A 21157-nucleotide genomic window follows, 5' to 3' on the forward strand; every position below is an offset into this window, starting at 1 on the left:
ACAGTCTCTATCCTGAGTCCTCTTAGTTTTGTGATAATTACACACTATGCACTAGGAACAAAGCAAATCTTTCCCATCACTTTCATCTTAGTTTTCTTTCCAAAGGCATGAGACTCCTGGGACTCCCTGTACTTTTACTTGCTCAGTAAAACAAATATCTACTTCAGGCAAGCACTAGCTTAGATCTGTGGGTCAGATTTGCCCCTGAGGAGGCCATATGCACCAGTTAAATCTCATTTAAGTCCTGTCTTGAGGGATTATGTGAGGTTTAAATGGTGACTAGGCTTTGGGCACCTTTCTATTAGGTTTGGTAAAGGTTAATAAAGACAACAGCTTGTGCAGAAAGAAAGAGCTTGATCCTGCCAACAAATCCCATGAATGTACAGTCAGTCCCTGAGGTTTTGTATTTCCCTTCTCCTCCATTGCAAATGCAGAGGTATGCTCACTCTAGTCAACAGCCCTTGTCCCGCTCTGAATTCTCTCCTACAGAAGGAGCCATTCCAAACTCAGCATTAGGCAATCATTGTTCCATAGACTGGTATTACAAACAGGGAACATTTTTATTATCCCATATACCACTAGGTGATAACTGTTCCATTCATTTTTTTTAATAGCGACTCCTATGGCACATGGGGATATAGCTGTATGTGGCAGCTAAGGTGTCAAAGAAATGAGCTAGAGTTTCAGCAGAGATAAATCAGGACAAACCTACTTAATCAGCATAGCTGTGCTGATTAATACCACCTGAGGATCTGGTCTAATGTTTGTAAAACCTTTGGTCAGAGAATTTGGTGCGAGAGAATTTTGCTGCTATTCCTTGCACATACTAGCTTAGATTAAAAAAGAAACAATGAAAACAAGTATAACTTTTCAAAATGCCCTATTTGGTACATTTCTTTTGCTTGCTCAAGTGTCATCTAGGAACATTCACACAACAGAAACACCAAGCAACAGCTTACACAGAGTCTAGATTTGAATCTTTCAAAGACTTACCACTATATCAGATACTCACACGTGGTATTTGACATAATGTGGCTTAATGTACAGAAGTTAAGCGTCAATATTTTTTGCATTATTTTACCTCCAATGCAGAATATTAATGTTAGTGGCTAAAAGGAAGATCTGAATGAAATCCAATCCAGCATCTTTTGAAAGCCATTTTTAGATACCTAAATGTTGTGTACATCAGTAAGAGGCATTCTGAAAATGTACATGCTGGAAGAAGCAATTCTATATTTAAAAAGTCTATAAAGTAATATATTGGTCATAATTAAATACTAATCCAGGAAAGTCCCCATGTCACAGGACCATTTTTCCTGGCCAAAACCAGCAATATCCCGGTAAACACCAAACCTAACTCTTTAAGCCTTTCCCCCTCTACATGGGTATAATACAAAGAGATATTCTCCTTTTCACATCCATGCCAGATTGAAGGCTTTATAAAGGGCAAAATGAACTTTGTAGGTTTCCCTTCAGAAAGGAAAGAACACTTCTGTCAGTCTTACTAGAGAAGTGACACTGCTCACTATCCCTCCCAGGCAGCCCAATCCTGAAATCTTTCTTCAGCAATTTTTTCTATTGATTTCAAGAGACATTTTACCTGCATAAACTCGGCAGGTGCAGACTCAGAGATACAATTCCACCTTATTCCTTGGCAAAGAGAAAAAGAAAAGCTACACACCATTTAAAGTAAATCTTTTTCTATAAACAGAGATGTGCCCAGTGTTGATATTTCTATTTTTCCCATGTGAAAGGTTTCACAAGGAAAAGGTCTTGTGCTTCAGCTACCCAGTTATGCATGGGAAGTTAGGCACATACCTGAAGATAAAGTTTTCCCAACATTTTTCAAAAGCTACCAAAAAAAATTCAATGTTTATCACCTTGTTAAAAAAATGGTCATATATTGCTAAAACTGCTTGCTAAGAAACATGTGCAATGCCAGAATGTTGCTTATTGATAGGTTGCCTTTTTGTTTGTTAATTTGAGTCAAGTTAACAGCTTACCATGTTCCTGAGAAATACAGGCAATGTACCATTAACCTGCACCATGAACCACCCGCCTCCCCATATTGCTGATATCCTTTATGGAGTTTACTACATGTGGCAGCATTAGGAAGCATCAATAGCTAGTTTTTAAGTAAAATTTAAAAAAAGAGATGGCAACCTTCCTATATGTATACATACACAGGAGATGCTTGGTCTTAACACAGTATAACTTGTTTCCTGACTAATGTGTTCTCTGTGAGCCTGGCCCTATCAACCATACTCACCAAATTTTCCCTCTGACTTTAATGGGAACTAGTCATGTATCTGGGTTGTGGGATTATCATCTTAATAGTATTCCTGAAACTACAGAAAGACCCACACTGCAAAATTCAACTCAAGTGCCAAAGTTTTGAGCCAATGTAACTCTTGCCTTGGACCATTATGAATATAGGGTTCATTTACCAGATCTCAGCTGTCCTAGTTTTGCAGTGGACAGGTTTGAGGTGTCTATATTTGCAGTTACTTCAGTCCCCTGGCCCAGTGTTAATGAGTAAAGGATGAAAATCAAACAAAACTCTAATTCCACTTTTCAGTGAATAAAGGAAGTGAATAAAAGAGGGGGCAGAAAGTATTACCTAAGAGTCCATAACTGAACACTAATCAGTTGCAGAGAAAAGTGAGATGCTGAGGCAATGAGGAATTCAGCAGTGAATCTTTTTACCTAGGAGAAAATGAAAAATAAACACTTCTGCTAAATTTATAAGAAAAAAAATAACAACAGCTACATGGCTACTCTGAAGTGTAAAGGAGTGTAGTAGAGGATGTGGAGTTGTGTTTGGAGCTATAGAATAGGTGGGCTGAATTGCCAAATAGATTTATGGACAGGACTTTTAACTTTCTGTCTTTGATGTCTATTCTTGACATTTTCAATAACATTATGGCATTCACAAGGAGTGGAGGTCATTTGAGGTTGATGCAGCTAAAGGTCATATTCCAAAGCTTGGAAAGTCTCTGTTAACTGCAAGATGCTGCATTTCAAACTTTAAAACACTTCATTGAGGGCCTTTCCTTGTTCCTATTGAGTCAATGGGAATTTACTACTGACTCAGTCAGGAAGGATTGGACCCTAAACTAGAAGTCAAATTGTGCCATTATAGAAGTCAATTCCACAGTAAAACAGCAAAGGGACAGGCCTTTGCCTTGTACATCTCTCAGATATTCCTGTACCCTGAAAGAGTTTGTAACATTTTAATAACTCCTTCAATTAACAAAATTAAAATAGCAAAATGCTTTACACAAAAAACAGTAAAACATTTCTTAAAAATTGCTTTAAAACAGCTCATTAATGTTTCATTTATTCACCAAACTAAATGAAAGCAATGCTTTAAAAATGGATGCTACATATGGATGCCACACACTGACAAGGGGCAGAGTACGTCCTCCATACACTTCATTTGGGGTTGAATGCTCTCAGAACCTTGCTGGGTTACATCAACTGTTAACCGTATGGAGAAGGGAATCTAACATCCAGATGCCATTAATAGGGGCTGGTGATAACAGAAGATTCTGAACAAACTGTCCAAAGGTAACACTTTTCCGACGTGTCTATGGCCCAGATCTACAAAGTTATTCTATCATCAAAGTTGCCTATGGTTCTGGGCATGAAGCTCTGAACAAAAGCTCTGATAGAAGATATTCTGAAGTAGCCAAAGTTCCAGTGAAAGTTTCAAATTTTTCAGGGGTGAGGTTCTGGGATGAGAACTAAGCTCAAGTAACTGGTGTACAAATCCCCTAGAATGATTTTTTCCCCTATTTATGTATTAAGTTTCTTAGAGAAAAATTAGTAGAATGTCTCTATTTTATGTTCTCTATCCTATTGAAAGAAAAGGGAAAAAAGAGCTACCATGTCATAGATGTATTAACTGATGGAACGATGACCCTTTGGGTAAATCCTGCTCCCATGTAAGCAAATGACAAAACTCCCTTTGACTTCATTGGGACCATGATCAGATCCTTTGGACCCAATTAAGAAAGGATTTAAGAATGAGCTGAGCTGGATTGGGGCCATCTGTGTTGACCATTTATTGTTGTTATATGGATCTGTGTGTACAAATGCAAACTCATTTCTAGCTACCAAGGCACATTCTGTTTCAAGAGGCTTTTATGCCTCTTTAAACAGAATATACCTTGTAATACACATTTTGTAATACTTGTTTTCTTTTACTGTTATAACTTTTTATTATTATAACATCCAAAACACTCTTTAAAACCTTTATCAGTGTCTTCTGTTTGACTCTAAACATTCTCCTGCTGTTTGAAATGTGCACATGGCAGCACTGAGCTGGTGTGGGTGAAACCAACTCATTTGCTTTTTATGTCCTGACAGAGGAAAAACTACCTCATGGGGAAAAGTAAATTACTTTGTAAAAAACTTCACTTTCAGTAAGCAAAGGTGTTAAAATGGGAAAGAAAATACAAGGAATGGTAAGGCAGGCTTCCTGCACCTCTCCAGCAATGCAGACAGCTATGTGACAAGGGGACTTTGCCTTGGGAGGAAGTTAGCAATGTTGGCACCTCATTTTAAATGTTGCAGCCAGGCTTCCAAGGGAGCCCCACCTGCAAAGGCTTCCTGGTAATGCTTGCTGGGGTTATGATTAAAAAGCCTGCATATAATCAGGGGCTGAGTGTTTTCTTTTTTGTTTTTTAAACCTGTCAAATGACCCCTTACTTCTTTGTTTTTACTTTTTTGTAAGATTCCATTCAGTTGAAACACAATCATGTGATCAGAAACTCAACTAACAATTAACCTAGATTGTCTGTTTTGACCTAACTGTGCTTGGCACAGACCCAGACGGTGAAGGCAAAGGCAGCTTTTCACCACCTCGGTGCTTATACTCCCTGGGCCGGCTGGAAACCAGTTCAGCCTCAACTGTAAATTAGGCCTGGCAGGCTTTTGTCTGGTGAAAAATCCCCCCCATTTCTACATCTGCATGTTTTTGGTTTTAACAAAACAACAACAACAAATCTCCCCATGCCACCTATTTCTTCCTTTCCCATTTTCAGTGGTAAAACAAAAAAGGATAAAAAGAAGAGACTGAAAAATCTATCAAAACCAGTGAAAAAAAGTGATCAATGTGAAATAGTACTATGAAACTAAAACGCTTTTGAGGTTTTTGTTTTTTTTAACATTTTTGTGATTTTTTTTTTTTCTGACTGGCACAACAGCAACATGATGATTACTCTACTCTCTGGCATTCCCAACTATCAAAGTTTTCAGACAGGTGCCTACAGATGTTCAGGGGCCCGCTGTAACTCATGGCGCTTTACATAAACTATCATGAGTTAGAAACTCCCCCCCACCCCACCCTGACCCAACAGATGTTCACCTGTTTGGGGGGAAATTGAGCCTGCCTGCACTGGCCCTGGCCAGCAGGTGAAGGTGCTCCAGCAGCCTCTAAGGAGGCTGCTGACCCACCCTCTCCCCAGTCCTGCCCCCCTTCCCCACCAGCTCCAGGGCTGCCAGTGGGGAAGGAGAGGGATGGGAGCAGCAGCAGCTGCCGGGCTCCTTTGCCTGGCGTAAACTGGAAGAGGGAGCAGAGAGTGGAACGAAGCCTCCTTGCCTTGTGGACCTGCCCTAGCTACCACAGCTGGGGTATTGTGGGGAGCGAGGTGAGGGGGCTCTGGTCCATCCCCCTTCTCCTCCGACTCAGGCTGGGCAAAGTAGCCCAGCAACTGCTGCTCCCTTTTCCCTCTGCTGACAGCCCCGCCCCTGTGTGAAAACTTAATCCTCAAGGGAACATAAATTCCCTAAGGTGCTCTAAAAAACAGTGACTTAATCTAATACCTGATCTGGCAAGGGTTAATTTTTCATGCAATCAGCCATTTGAAAAGCACTCTGCAGCTGTGTATGTGCCATGTCATTGCTATAGAGAGCTTTCAGGGGCCAGAAATAGGACAAAAAATGTCACTTCTGTCTGTGCCCAAGGCCATTCCAGGAACCAAAGGTCACTGGGTTATAGTGGTGTTTTCACCATGTCATCCCTTCAGTGGCAACACCCTGAAGATGTGGGCTGGGAAACGGGATGAAGCTGAGCTGCTAGCTTTACTCTCTACTACCTAATGATTTCTAAAACAAAGGTTCCACATCCCCCTTCCCAGATGCTCTGCTCTCCAGAGCAACCCTGAGGACTGGGCTTGCTCTCCGGATGCCTGGGAAATTGGATAATAGCTCATTTATACAGGCAGCAACCACTGCACAAGCCAAGATACAGCAGTTTTTTCTTTCAAAAATAGTAAAATTTGTCCAGTAAAGCACACCAGATTGTTCACTTCAGCTTTTGTAAAGCAGCTGCTCTGGATTTATGCTTGTTTAAATGATGGCAGAATCTGTCCTGTAGACCCAGGTCCCCCCTCGACTTAACTCCCACTGATTTCACTAAGGAGATAGGTGCCCAAGTATCTGGGTTTTAGTTCCTACTTTGTGATAGAAATAATATATATAATATTATTATTGCTCCCATGAACAAAAAGTTTCCATATTGTGAAATCATGACAGAAAAAATCAAAGGATTTCAGGCAATATAATCATACTTTCAGCATTTTTTTCCTCTATTCCTCAGGCAGCATTTTACAGCTGTCACTTTCCAAATCAGGCACTATTTGTAATATCTACTATACATTTGCATTTCCTGACTAGAATGTTTTAAGAGTTTTTTTGTATACGGTATAAAAAAACCCTACTTTCAGTCATTCATACCTCTTCGATCCAAGCCTGCTCCCACTGAAGTTAATGTCAAAGTTACCAGACATATCAATGGCAGTAAGATTTAGATCAGTCTCAAAACAGCATCTTAAAGCCTCAGTGCTACAGACCTTTATGCATAAATATGAGCAGCAAGCCTCACTAAATGGGACTACTCACAGGTATCAAGTTAATTGCCTGCAGGATCAGGGTCTAAAGGTGAATCGTCTTGAATAACTATCACATTAATTACTGAATTGAATTTACTTTAGCTAATTAATTACTTGCATTCTCCACATGCCTTGGGTAGAAGGAGGAAGACAATTTGCTTAATATTCACACCCCCAAAAATCTTTCTTATTTACATCTTAGATTTGCTGTGCACATTATTTGAGCTTGTAAAAAATATTTCTTCAAACCTTCTCTCACCTTGACTTTTAATCTTACCAGAGCAAAAATAGACATTTTAATAGAAAAATACAAGATAAAAAATACCTAAAAAATAAAATGCTAGCATGGAATGTCATTTTTATACAAGGAAAATCTGTTGAATTGCCTTTACTATACAAACACCGCACAGTATTAATATTTACACATTTTGGATTATACCCTGCTCTCACTCAAGTCAGTGGAACTTTTGTCATTGCCTTCCGTGGGAGCAAGATCATGTACTATACTACCCTTTCAGAGAGGAGATGATGGTAAAGAGAGATGAGGACAATAAAATAATATGAAGGTTAAAGGAATAGCAAATCCATTCTCAGCTACCAATTCTCCTTGCCTTATACCAGGGGAAACTCCCACTGAATTCAGTGGAGTTGCTAGTGATTTGCAGTGGTGTAAATGAGAGGAGAATCAGTCTTCCTATGCCCAGGCTTGATTTTGATACTATCCATAGCAAGAAAGAATGACTTCCATGAGTGTTTCCACCCTTTGCACTACACAAATTAATCACATTTTATATGGCAAATTTCTCCCAAGATTAAACTATATGATTCTGATCCTGCAGCCACTGAGTGGCGAATAGCCAATGATTTCAGTGATAATAAGATGTTTTTATTCTGATGATGATGCAGCAGCTGTGTCCATAACACCACATTTAATATCCTTGTGAGAGATGCAACTAAGGGAGTAGAAGTTAAAAAGAAGGATCTGGATGAGGCATCTCCAGCTCTAAGCACAGGACTGCTGCCCACAATAAATGTCTTAGGGTATACCCTCTCTGAACACTACAGGCTTCCTACAATGGAAAACTGTCTTTTTTGTTTTCATGAGATGAAAGGCCATGTGGCATCATGCAGTTAGTAAATCATTCCTGAGTTTCTGAAAGAAATTAAGACAAAATGACTCTACTACTTAAAGGAAGAGGCTCTTGAAGAACTCTTTCTTTTACACTGATGTCTTTGGTTGTGTTCATTTTCCTAAAGTTTTCTTCAGGGAGAATGGATTTTGTTTTCTACCCGACTTCTTTACGCGGCAGAGAAATGAGATCGAATGGAGTCTTCACGTAGCTGCCGATGCTTGCCCATATTACAGTCTTCCTGTTGACTTCGCCTCTCAATAGTTATTCTGTATTTCTTTCTGCATAAAAGGAATAGAATAAAAAATCCTCATTCAACCATAGGATAACAGGACTTCCCTTACAAAGAATGCCTATAGGGGACAACTGAAATTCTGTTGAGAAATGAGATGTGACAGAATGTGAAACCCTGGTCAAAGACTGAAGTAGTTTGCCTTGAAGCATTTTACCCTAGCCCAAGAATGCAGCGTAAAAGTTAACAGGCATTCTCAAAGCACTGAGACATTTCTTTTCTTTGACAATTTGTGATGCAAGTGATTGGCAAGTTTTTGTATAGTGTCATGGGAACTCTGCCACATCACTCTCTTCTAATGATCAAAGCCAAGTTACTTATACCATATATGGGGCCTACTGTCTGCACAATCTGCACAACGTATCCAACTCTTTACTGAAACCAACTCTTTACTTATTTGCAAAGAAGGATAATAGCATACTGGGCTGCATTAGTAGAAGCGTTGCCAGCAGATCAAGGGAAGCGATTATTCCACCCTGTTTGGGACTGGTGAGGCTACATCTGAAGTACTGTGTCCAGTTTTGGGTCACCCGCTACAGAAAGGATCTGGATGAACTGGAGAGCCCAGTGGATGGCAACGACAATAGTTAGGGAGCTGGGGGACATGACTTGAGGAGAGGCTAAGGAAACTGGGTTTATTTAGTCTGGAGAAGAGAAGACTGAGAGGGGATTTAATAGCAGCATTTAGGGATGTAAAAGTTTAAACGCATAGGTGGTGACTTTTCTTTTTTCTTTCGCCAGTGAGTGCTTGCAGGAGTAAATAAAACAAAACGAAACCAAAAATTGGCACTTTACATGTAACTCGACACATTCCTGTGCTGAGCCCCAAGCATACCCAGAAGAAGCAGTGCATTACTTCTGCCTGGCCCTGCGGCATCTATAAAGGTCGGGTGCTTTAGTGAGGCTTTTACGACACTTTCATCTAATAGCTGATTGAATCAGCTTTAGCTAAAAGTGCCAGAAAGCCCTGTTGAAGCACCCAATTTTTACAGATGCTGCAGAGCTGGGTAGAAGTAAAGCACCTCTTTTGGTAAAGTGTTTTTTGGGGGGGCAGGTGGGGGGGTTACATCTACAAGTGGCTTCATGGGTTCTGAGCACCTGCTAATTTTTTCAGTGGGTGCTTAAGCCCCCGAGCACTCATGGAGTCAGTGCCTATGGTGAAACATTTAAACAATAAGTATATTTATACCAGAAATGCACTACCATGTTAAGTTTAGCATGGGGCGCGGTCTGGCAGGGAAGGGAAGCAGTGCAGTGCCTGAGGAACAGGATGGTAGCAGGGCAGGCAGGGGGGAGGGAGGAGCAAGGAGAAGGGGCAGGAAAGGCACGACTTGGGGACTAGTACTCATAGTGAATGAGGTTAAAGAGGAAAACAGTGGGCAGCCTAATGACTTGTCAGTTAAGCAATTAGCTATAATTACAGCGCATCAGAGTAGACTCAATTAATTGAGTCTGCTGGAGTATGCTAATTAGCATGATCAGCAGCCTCTGGGTCCTTGCACTTCCACGAGCTTTAATTCATGAGCTTTAGTTAAAGAGCTGCCATCGTTGTTTTGAAGGGCAGGGTCGATGATATATGAGACACTATGTCCCCCCCACTCAACCCCAGCACCTTATGTGATTTAACAAGGCAGAAACAAAGGGGCATGAACTCATTGCAACTGTTCCTATAAGCAAAGTAACTCACAAGCCAAAAGCTTTGCTGGATCAGGCCCTAACACAGTGAAATAGAGTTAGGAGTACAAAACAGTAAAAGTGAGTTGTCTTCTGTGGGATTTTGCCATAAAAGACATGTTTTTTTTGGGCCCTATTTCCTAACATGAGTGAAATTCTTGAAAGGAGTAGAGAAATTTGGGCACCCCTGGGAGGTAGATGGTCTTAGAATCGTTTAGTAACTTGGACTAACCTGAAAAAGTAAAAAGCCATTAGCAATCCTGCCCCAAGCAAGGCACCCACTACGATTCCTGTGACTGCTGACTCTCCTAGGCCACCTGCTTGAGAAAAGAAAAAAGAAATGATCAGAGTTCACAGAGAGACCTGCTTGGGAAATGCAGATTTGTTCAATAAATTACCAGCATCAGATACTATCCAAAGTCATTCAGAATTACACAGGGCTTTCTGGGAATTTTTCATTTGGGTTGATCTCACATCAATTTATTTTCCTCCCTGTTTTACAAAGAGTTTAGGGGGTCAAACACACCCTCACAATCAAAATAACACTCTGTCACAATTGTAATGGAAATGTGTAGTACACAGGAATGCTGATAAGAGACTGGTCTGTATGCTCAGCTCAGTCATGACTTGGTCTAGGATTATAGTAGGTCACTGTTGTAGCAAAACTGGCTACAGACATGGGCAGCTGTTATTACAGGAGCAATCATGTTTCTCCTTGTTTAGCATCAAATCCATAAATCAGTCCAGGTGTACTTATCATCACTCAATGGCTTTGCAGACCTCAGCAAACCTGTAAATGAACCTGGTCTGAGTCACAAATTAAAGGCTGTGTCTGTGAAGGTTACAGCAAACAAATGACCATGTAAGCATAATTGCATAAATTAATAGCCAAATGGCAGGGTGGAATTTAGCATTGAGACATAGGCCTGGTAAGGTGCAGAGCAGAGATGCATAGGCTCAGAGGAAGCTTGGGGATGGCTCTCTCTTGACGAAGCACACGGGGATTAGGCAAGCTGCTGCACCATTTTTAAAGCCTGCTCTCTCCACAATGGGGCCTCACCCGGCATGGAGGGGTGGGGAAGCGTGGAGCTGTCTGTTTCACTGAGCCCAGAAATGCCCCTAACCCGAAGATGAATGAAGGAACCATCCCCATGTCAGCTGGTTAGGGACAATCTGGCCCAGAATGAGCATGTACATAAAATTATAAAGAGAGTGCAGCTAGTGTTTTTGATATTAATGAAAATTAAGGATATCCTCAAGCTGAAATATTTCCTTTCTCCAGAGACAGTCAGTAAACTTACATGATTTACAAGGTGTGGTGTTTGTGTGCTCTGCGATGCGGCTCTCATCTACTCTCAGCTTGCCATGATTCCAAGGATACTTCATGTTTGATCGAAATTCAAAGCGCCCCTGCTTTCCATAGTAGTCGCCAATCACCTGTGCAAAACCCAGAAAAGATGCCACTTTTCTAATGATTCGTTCCCAGACAAATTAGATAAGCTGAAAGATCCATATGCTTAGATCCTCTCCAGTATGTCCTGATTATTTACAGAACAGAATTCACAGTTCCACTGACCAGGTCATCAATTAATAGCACTTTATTGCCAAGGACAGAATGCTAAATGATAAATGTTGGACATGTCACTCTCTACACCCTCCTCCATTGCTATCCAACCCTGTACGTGTCTCTGCATACAGCTGGATGCTTCTATTTGCATTCATTAGGGCATGGATACACATACATTTTTAGCTGCTTTAAAAGGGGAGGGGGAATTGATGCTTGGACTGTCCAGCAGCCTACTACAGTCTAACTGTTAGGCTAGCCAAAGAAGTGAGCTGAGATGTCCTAACTTTGACTCTGAATGAAGCAGCGTTAAAGTTCCAGCTGTTCTGTTGCATTGCAAGTTGTATCAGTATTCTTTGATATCAATACAATTGTTACATTACTTTATACCCTTACTGTATTTGACTATAAAGAGGCAATCAGACCTGCCTGTAATGAGGCTATTTTGCTTTGCTGCTGTCTGTGCAAACCTTTTGATGGTTTTGGCTCACATGAGCTAGTCCCCCCTCTTTAGAGCTAAATTAACCCAAAATTCAAAAGGAAATGCAGCCAAGCCCACTACATTTTGCCTAGTTTTAAAGTGATGTTTAGAGTACCTGATTGTTCATTTCCTTTTGTAAGATTCAGAGAGGTCTACAGGCATGCATACTTTATATGCAGAATTTCAAATTGAGTTGCTAGAATTACAACATCCAGAATAGGGTTCTGAATGCCCTTAAAACTGTAGCCAAGGTTAGTTCTAGCCTTTTATTGGATGCACTGGAGAAATATATATGGCATGTTCAAATAAACCATGGTTGGGCCTGCATCACTCCTGTTTATTTCACCAGCACAACAGTGGGTGTGACTCCACGGTGAACCAGGCCCGACTTGTCTATTTACTTAAGATAGCACAAAGGGCTGCTTCTCTCTCCTTAATAAAATGCACACATACATCTTTTTTTGCCCCCCATTTATGCAATATGCATCCACAAAATAAACTGTGAGCATAACTCGGGGTCTCTCTATCCCAGATCTGTACCAGTACTCAGGAACAGCAGTTGGAGGGGGCACTTCATTCTGGGCACAGAGAGAAGTTACATTTGTCACGCAATCAGCCCTTTGAAAGTGCTCTACAGCCATGCCCTGACAGAAGAGCATGGCTGTGCAGTGCTTTAAAAGTGCCCAGTCACACACTTCACGCAGAAAACAAAATGAAGATAAAGGGCCAGATTCTGCCCTCGTGCACCATGCACAACTGCCAAGAAGCTTATCTTAATGGGAAGAATTATTATTAACTCTGTTGGGTTTCAATTACAGATCATTTCTTTCCCTATTCAAGTAGCTCATACATATTAATTCAGAGTGAAATTCATTCCAGATGCCAAAGGTAACTTAGGTCCTACTTGTACCTAAGTGATTTGACCCCTGCAGTCTTTCCTGCCCAGAGCTTGGGTGCTAGACCTGATGAACTCCCGAGGTCCCTTCCAGCCCTAAACTTCTGTGAATCTATGAACCCTGTACTGAGGACTTAAGACTGAAATGATACATAGTGCTTCTAGTGACTGTAAACCCAGGGATGAAATCCACACCAAATTAGGATCCAATGTTTTGTACCATTAGTGCAAGGAATTGAGTAAACAGGTGACATGGTGATACTCTAAACTGGCACTGTTCTAGGGCATCTCAGCACCAGACATGTGAGAGTACATTTATTTCCTTACCTCCTGTGTGCCTGTTTCTGGGTCGGTCATTGCAATTACTGAGAAATCCCCATATCGGTCCCCGTTGGCATCAATGGACACCTGCCCTGCAATGCCTAGGGAATGGCATGTGAGGAATTAGAAAATTAACTAGTTAAAATACCGGACCTTTCCAAGGAAAACAAGAAAATGAGCGGACAGATTTTCACAGACCGATATGACAGGAAATCTCATCAGTCTCCCGGCATTTTTGTTGGCATTCCAAAAGAAATTGTAATTTCATCTCAGTGTCTGCATTCCTAAATTCTTAACATTTCTCCTTAAAAAAAAAAAGAAAGAAAAAGTGAGGCTGTTTGGGGAATATGTGAAAAAATCTAATCCAAAAACCGGGAGTGCTGAAATAAAAATAAAAATGCATTTCATGCAAATTAATTTACATAGGGATGAGTCCTGAGTCAGCGAGCAAGGGATAGAGAGAGTGAAGTGCTCAAGTGAAGCTGAGCTACTGGAGCAGAGCTCAAGGAGAGAGTCTGTAGCCCCATGTGGTGGTAAACCCAGAGTGCCAGTATATCTGGCTCACTGCAATCTTTACTTGACTGATATATGGGCTTATATTGATGTAGTTTGCTGGTCCTATCTATTTTGGACTAAATCCTACCCTTACTTAGACCTCATCTTCTTCATTGCGATTGCAGAATTTGTCCCTGTGGCTTTTATCTTAAAGGCCCCAATTCAGTAAACCACTTAAATATATTCCTTAAATCCCATAGGCTTACCTCTAATTGTAAGCCCTTAACTGAATCCAAGCCATATATCCTAAATGCTCTGTAGACTAATATGCCTCTCTTTATCTTCGCTTTGTGTTTACTAATACATATGAACTTCAAAAGGTTAATCCCACTATAACTGTACACACACAGACTATTAACCAAAGGTTTACCATCCTGATTTTAGGTGTAGATCTACAGTAGGCAAACACAAATCTGATTCATGTTGCTGTAATGGAAGGCAGGATTACAGAGTAAGCATTACTAAAGGTGAAGCCCCCTACAGAGAGACAGAGCTTCCTTGCCTAGGTTTGTGAGGCTGTGAAATTAGGGAATTGTTATACCACATCTGACTGATGGACCCTAAACCAACACAGGGGGCAAATACTAAAACACACAACCTGCTGGCATAGGCCACCAAAAACCATATTGTCTGAAGTCAGCACCTGAGGTGGTCAAAACTTTCTGGGCTATTTTGACATTAAAATGTTTTCGATAGACCCAAAGGGAAATTAAAATGTTAAAAGTCATCATTTAAAAAAAAAATACTTCTGATTTAATGAAACAATCTTGTTTTGTTCTATTTTCGTTAGGGTGAAACACTTCATACTGACTACTTTATTTATATATTTATACTTTGAATTGGTTTAATAATTTTTCAGAGAAAATGTCTGTAAAACTGAAACATTTCAACGTTTTGATTTAGTCAAATCAGCATTTTCATATGGAAAACCGGGCAAACAGAATGGTTTTGATCAGTTCTAGTCATAACCGCTTTTCTGAGGCACAGGTATTCCCCAAACTGTGCAGGGGAGAGGGAGAGGGAACTAGAGAACACTTTCTTTAAATGGCATTCATGTCCAGTTGGATTTCTGATGGATCACCTACAGGGTGAGGAGCCATGGACGCATGCCAAGGGAAGAAGGTGTCCATGCGGTTAGAAATCTAAATGGTAGCACTTAAGTTTCCAATTACCTTTGCCTGCAACATTTCAGGCACTGAAGGAAGCCCTATTCCTTCAGTAAACTCTGCATGGAGGAAACACCTGGCTCCAGTATGGAGTCCCACTGGTTTCAGTACTAGAGTCCAAGGTACCAAGAGGTTAAGTTGAAGGCCCTTTTCAGTATAAGACCCATAATTACAAATATTTGTACCACACTGGGATGAGGAGGTGAAGGGGGACATATGTGTCCTTTTTGACTTTCCATGCTGTGCCCAGGCAGCTCAACATTTCTGAATTTTCAAAATAGCTGTGATGGAAGAGAGGTTATTCAGCAACAAGGACCTGGTTTTCACCAGCAAGGAAAAGGAACATTCTTTTCTCTTGGCTGTTTTTATGAGTAACGTAGTTTTGAGACACCATAGCACATCCCTTTAGTCCCACTGCTTGGAGCATGCGTCTTTATAAGAAACTTGAAGGAGCATATATTTGGCATGTTCTTGGAGGACTACAGCAGAAAAATCAGGGAAAATAAGATAGATGTTTTGTGCCTGAATATCAGTTCGTAGCGGCTGCTGTAAAGGTGCAGCCAACAGTTCCATTAGCAGAAGGGAATTCTCAGGGAGCGTGCTATGGGGTCCCAGGGATGGGAGGGGATGGAGTGGTGCATACCGTACTTTACCTGATTTTCAGCTAATTCAGGGGTTCCTGCAGGACTCCTGCAGCCAGCATAATTTAGAGCAGTCCTCAGGGTCCTTTAAAGTCACACTGGGGATCATTTTGACATCTGTTCTGCACCATGTCAGGGGAACAGAAAGGTGACTTGGAGTCATCATCTTCCACTCTCCACAGCTGTGCCCAGAGTACATAATCATCTCAGCTGGGAATCTGGTCAGTATGTTTTTGCTGCTACATTTTTGAGTCAATTGTTGATTTCTTATCTAAGGCAAATATTTTCTCTCTTAAGTACTTCCCCTGAAAACCTTATTAATGTTACACTAAAAGAGTAATGTATTGTAAGAAATGATGGATGGATCTGGTGATGCACTCAGTTTCCTTATTAAGGCCTTTACTGTGCAAGAAATTCAGCACGTGTGACTTGACATCACCAGGGTCATGCATGTGTGTATAATTATGCAGCTGCTTAAGGTGCTATAGAACCAGGACCCTAAATACAAAGGACAGAAAGCCACAACCCTATTTGCTGGCTGCAACTGAGATAATAAACAAAACTCTTATAAACAAGGAGCCCTCCAAGACTCAGAACAGCAAGGAAAAAGTGGCACCCATATGCTTTTATCAAATCCAGTGTTTTAAGATAAAAAACCTAAATGGAAAAGATGAAGCAATCTCAAGAGCTAATAGATGCACATGAAGCAAGGCTGGCTGCTGTAATCATTTCAAAAACAAAGAAGGAGTCTGGGAACATTATTGGCATTTCTTTACAAGCCTAGTATGGGTCATTAACTTATAAAGAGCTCCTCTGAGCAAGTAATACCTGTAGGGTTGTTATGAAAAAATGTCGAAAATGCTGAGCTATTTGAGCTATCTTAAAAATGTGTATGTTTTAATAAGAAGCAAATATTCCAACCTTTTTACCTATATATGCCCTAGCTGTACACTGAGTCACAGTCTGAACTGTAATGACACTGACATCTGGAATACTAGATTGATTCCTACCTTCATATGTCCTGTTCCGTGTCTGCTGAATAATTTTTGCTCCATCCTTCTTACTATAGCCATACCTTAGGACTTCGCGTAATGCCAGAGCATAGAGAAGAATGGCATCATGGAATCCTTCCACAAACATATTAACCTAAAAACAATACAACAGCATTTGTCACTAAGCCACATGAAAAAAATATTTATCTTTACACTGGATTAGACTCCACAACCCTTATGCAAGTTAGGTAACATGTACAGCTATAGTTTACAGACTTATTAGATTAGTAAAACTGGAGCCCCAGCTTGAGTTCTAGAAACCCACATATGGTTAGCTGTCTGTTTTGTATAGCACACCTCACAGATTGGAAAATATCCTCTCTTCATCATGCTTTTGGAGAGAGGAAGTTTTTTCTGATTATGCTGATGGATTTGTTTGTTTAATGATTACTCCCTCTATTTCTGCTGATTCTGGATCTTGCTCAACAGACCATCTCTCCACTAGCAAATGAACAACAGAGCGAACTGTTTACCCTGTACAGTAACATCCTCTGGAGCTGCTAGAAAAAAAAAAGTTTCCCATCTTTTATGGCTATTTCAGAAATGGCATGAGCTAAATGAAATGTCACTTTCCAGTACAAATTCACAAAACAAACACCCTGTATTGTAAAGCAGTGCTGCCCTTCCAAGGAGTGAAACTGTAATTTCATACTCTTGCAGCTAGATTTAAGGCTCTCAGCCTCTCTGTGCTTCCCCATTTGATATCAAGAAGAGTTATGAGCTGAACAGTACAAAAATGATGTGGGCTAAGTTTGGAGGGTGATGGTAAACTAAAAGAAAAAAAGTGTCTTGGTGCTGGATCTGGATATTTTCATTTTTCCTGGTTCAGCTACAAGCTGAAAATTGACCAGGAGGCCCCTGACAGATGTTCATTTAAATGCATCATGGGATCTGATCCCAACAATTGCACCTCCTGCCATATCACACGTGCATGGAAGGAGGCCAGATTCTGGGACTGGGGATCAGTTCCCAATTATACCCAACTTCCCAGTGGAGCCCAAGATTATAATTTTGGGCTCCCTCTGCATTGGCAAATTGAAAATTGGGTGTCCAAAGGCCCAGAGCCAGGGTTGACAATCAGCTGATTGTCAGGATGAGCCAGGGACAGCACCAGGGTCTGATACATGGAATAATTTTATGGCTTGTTTATTATTTTATTGTGCCTTGAATTGGTGCACATATAGCACTATTGCCAATTATGCTGTAATCACCATGTTAATCATACCATAAATGTAACATGTAGAGGGGGCCTTGGGGTCAAAACCAAAACGCAGGACTTGGGCACCAGACTCTGCTCTAATAAACGTGCGAGTAGTTTAAGTAATTTTTCATTGTAGTGGAGTAAGTATCCTTATGATTAGGTTCTTGAATCATGCTCATCTCTCCGGTTCTCTTTTCTCCCCTCTCTTCTCACTTCATGGTCTTTTCTATGGCCCCACAAATATATAATTATTCCATGTAAAGTAAAACAAGACTAACCACACCTCTGAATACCTGCTAGTTTGGTCCTTGAAGTAACCTCGTGGGAATTGGGAGATATATGGTTCATCTATTCAGACAAAGCAGAAAACTAGAGTCTGGGTAAGAACTGTAGTCATTGGCCAGAAAAAGGGTGCATCTTTATCAGCTGCATTTTGCGTAGGGACTGACGTAGTAGGTGTGTTCCAAATGCCTACTGGATTGGGCCCTGCCAACAAGAGAGGCAATGGGATGGCTAGTTTGTAAATGCCATCAAAGTTCATGCATCTAGCTTCTCAGTGTTGCCACATTTAGGAAGGGCTGGACATGCTCAGCATCAGGCATTCAGGCACCTGGGGAATTTTATTGATGAAAACTTAGGCAACCAAAGAGGACTTTGGCAGACTTTAGGTGCAATCTGCAATCCAAAAAACCCCTGTTCAGCAGCTGCTATCCTCAGAAGTGCCTGAACTCAGTGGGCACCTCTATTCATCTGAAAGTTTCCACACCGCCTGCATTTCTGCCTTCTGAATGTTTGTTCAACTGTCCTGGTCTGAGCAGTTTGATGCCTAGTTCCTATTGCAATCCAGTAACTAGAAGGAGCCATGCCTGAATCTCTGGAGGATCCTAATTTCTGTAGGAGCATTCAGGATGTCCCTAATGCACACCAACACCACTGAATTTAACACAGTTAGTTTCTTTCAAAAACACAGCTACCAAGGGAAGAAGTGGTGCTTACCCTTTATATAATACCCAAGCTTAGGAAGGGCACCGTGACAGAGTAGGTAAGAGGTCTTTTTATGATTCTAGAAGCATGAATTGCAAGCCCTGCTCTGGACTTGTGCTGAATACTGCCCCTAGTCAACCAGTTATAAATAGGCCATTTGGGTTGGGGGGGTGAGGGGTGAAAGGCAGCTGGATGAAGGCTGGCTGCCTCATTCCCATGATGTGTGCCACTGGCTGCAGAAACTGGTGTGCCTTAACCATGGTAGTCTTATGGGCTACTGGGCTAAGGAAGATCTGGGTTCCAGGCCTCATCTTCTTTCATCAACAGTGCACTAATAGAATAATTGAAGGGAAGAGCAGGTCACACCCCTTCTTGTGTGACTGGGTCACTGTGCAGAAAGACATGGCAAGAGAACCTGACTCTAAAGTCTAGAGCTCAGGGTGTTCACTGAGGAAAGGGGTGTCCTGGTTTCTGATCCCTGCTCTCAAGGCTATTTCTGCTTCTTATCCAATGGTTGTTTAATGGAAAATTCATGAACACTCTTGGGGGATAGCAAGTCCCTTCCTAGCTAAATATCCTAGTCACTAGACAGCAGAGTCAGGCTCTCCTCTTGCTTGATCTAACCCACGAGCCTTTCCAAGATGGTGTCCTAGCCTCAACAGGAGGGATGCAGGGTGGCCTCCCATTGCCCCGACCAACCTACCCTGTAATTTGGTGGTTAGGACACTTTCTTGGGATGTGAAAGATGTGGATTTCATTCCTCTCTGACTGAAAGGGATTAAATTTACAAGAATTGGATTTATTATGCCTGACAGCATTGCTGTGCATTTCTGTGCACACATGTGCTCACTATGCAAACCCTTTTAAAACAGGAGAGCAGAGCATGTGCTCTCCTGATGAGGGAAGAAGAGAGCATGCTTTACTTCTGGATAGATTCCTGCACAAGAGAGCCCCATGTTCATGACTGTCCAGAGTGCAGCCAGTATGAGTCTCCTTGTACCCTTACACCACTGCGTACCCATGACACAGCCAAGTACAGTCTTAAATTGTGCCCTAGAATTTTGTTTCTTACATAAAAAATGGGAAAAAAGGGGAAAAAATGGGGGGGGTGGGAATTAGGAATTTAAAGGAAAATGGCTTTGACTCCAGTGGAATTCATCATGTGAACACTTAATTGCAATAGTAAGGGTTGCACATTCTAATCTAAATTTGCAATCTCCCTGGATTCTCCCCGTACATTTCATTTTATGGTGCCTGAAGCCTAGATTTTAAACCTCAAGGGTTAGGAGCTGTCTTTTATATCTGTGTTTTGTACATAGCAACTTAGCTGTGCCAGTACTTAGCAAATGGCTACCTAAAAATAACTAATACCAGATGACACTGTAAATTACATTAGGAGCTTGAATTAAAGTCTGGACCCATTACATGGCAATAGGCATTTAAGCACTCTAAATTGTTCAGTGTTCTTCTTCTGTAAGCAAAAGCTCACATATCAAAACCACAACACATCCTGGCCTGGTGCAAAGTAATTCAGAATGAATTATCTTTTCAGCCAAAAGGAGGGTGGTCCCATTCACTCACAGTTTAGTTATACTGGAATAGTGCCTGCCAGTAGTACAACTGGCCAATGAATAAGCAAAGATTTGGGTTTGTAATGGGGTCTCTTCTTGATGCCTGGTGAAAAACACCCCTCTGCAACACATGCTACTGCTTAGAAACAATATTTATTTTACCATTAACTTCAGTGCATTTAAACAGCTAGAAATCCAGAAACACAAAGAGCTGTTCAAATTCTCTGAGTTTTACCTGAACATATAAAATGCCAAAAGATAATATGTAGTAAAGTAAATAAACACTCCATAGATAATAAAGAATTCCATAGTCAATTGTCTGCATTAAACTAATCAAGTTCTTTTTCATGTAATTGTACACAGGATATTTTTTCACCCCTTGAACCAGTTGCATAGTTAATCCTGGTTCTTATGCTGCTAGAATTAAAGTTTCTCTGACATCTGCCTTGGGGCTGCAGATGTTTTAAATCTCACCTGCGTTTCATTTAAGAAAACGTGTCAAACATTTGGAAAAAGAAAGCAGCCATTGCCATAAGAGAAGGAAATATTTCATATTTATGAACTTCAGAAGAATTCAGTGCAAAGTCTACAGGGAAGCTAAAGAGTAAAGCTACCAGGAAACACGGTTATCCTTACCTTAGGAGGAAGCAAGTGAGAAAAAATGGACTCTATAACAGCCATTCTAGGGGAGACTGTAAAGAGCTGCCTGAGAGAAAGTGTACTCTAGGCCAGTT

General features: G+C 41.0%; 1 protein-coding gene across 2 annotated transcripts in view; it reads right to left on the reverse strand.

Moving 5' to 3' along the window:
- Nucleotides 1-5426: 5426 nt before the first annotated feature.
- NPR3 (natriuretic peptide receptor 3) overlaps nucleotides 5427-21157 on the reverse strand; it is a 49389-nt gene continuing 33658 nt past the window's right edge. Inside the window, exons 4-8 of one of the 2 annotated variants that reach the window (XM_014517709.2) lie at nucleotides 16626-16761; nucleotides 13260-13354; nucleotides 11294-11429; nucleotides 10225-10309; nucleotides 5427-8307 (exon numbers count right to left, since the gene is read on the reverse strand). In XM_014517709.2, coding sequence (XP_014373195.2) covers nucleotides 8196-8307; nucleotides 10225-10309; nucleotides 11294-11429; nucleotides 13260-13354; nucleotides 16626-16761 — 564 coding nt within the window. In that variant the 3' untranslated portion in view covers nucleotides 5427-8195. Of the gene's footprint in view, nucleotides 8308-10224; nucleotides 10313-11293; nucleotides 11430-13259; nucleotides 13355-16625; nucleotides 16762-21157 lie in introns of both variants that reach the window. The other variant, XM_025198486.1, reaches the window with a different exon arrangement.

The sequence above is a fragment of the Alligator sinensis genome, unplaced genomic scaffold (genome assembly GCF_000455745.1).
Source record: "Alligator sinensis unplaced genomic scaffold, ASM45574v1 scaffold347_1, whole genome shotgun sequence".
In the NCBI taxonomy this organism is placed as follows: domain Eukaryota; kingdom Metazoa; phylum Chordata; order Crocodylia; family Alligatoridae; genus Alligator; species Alligator sinensis.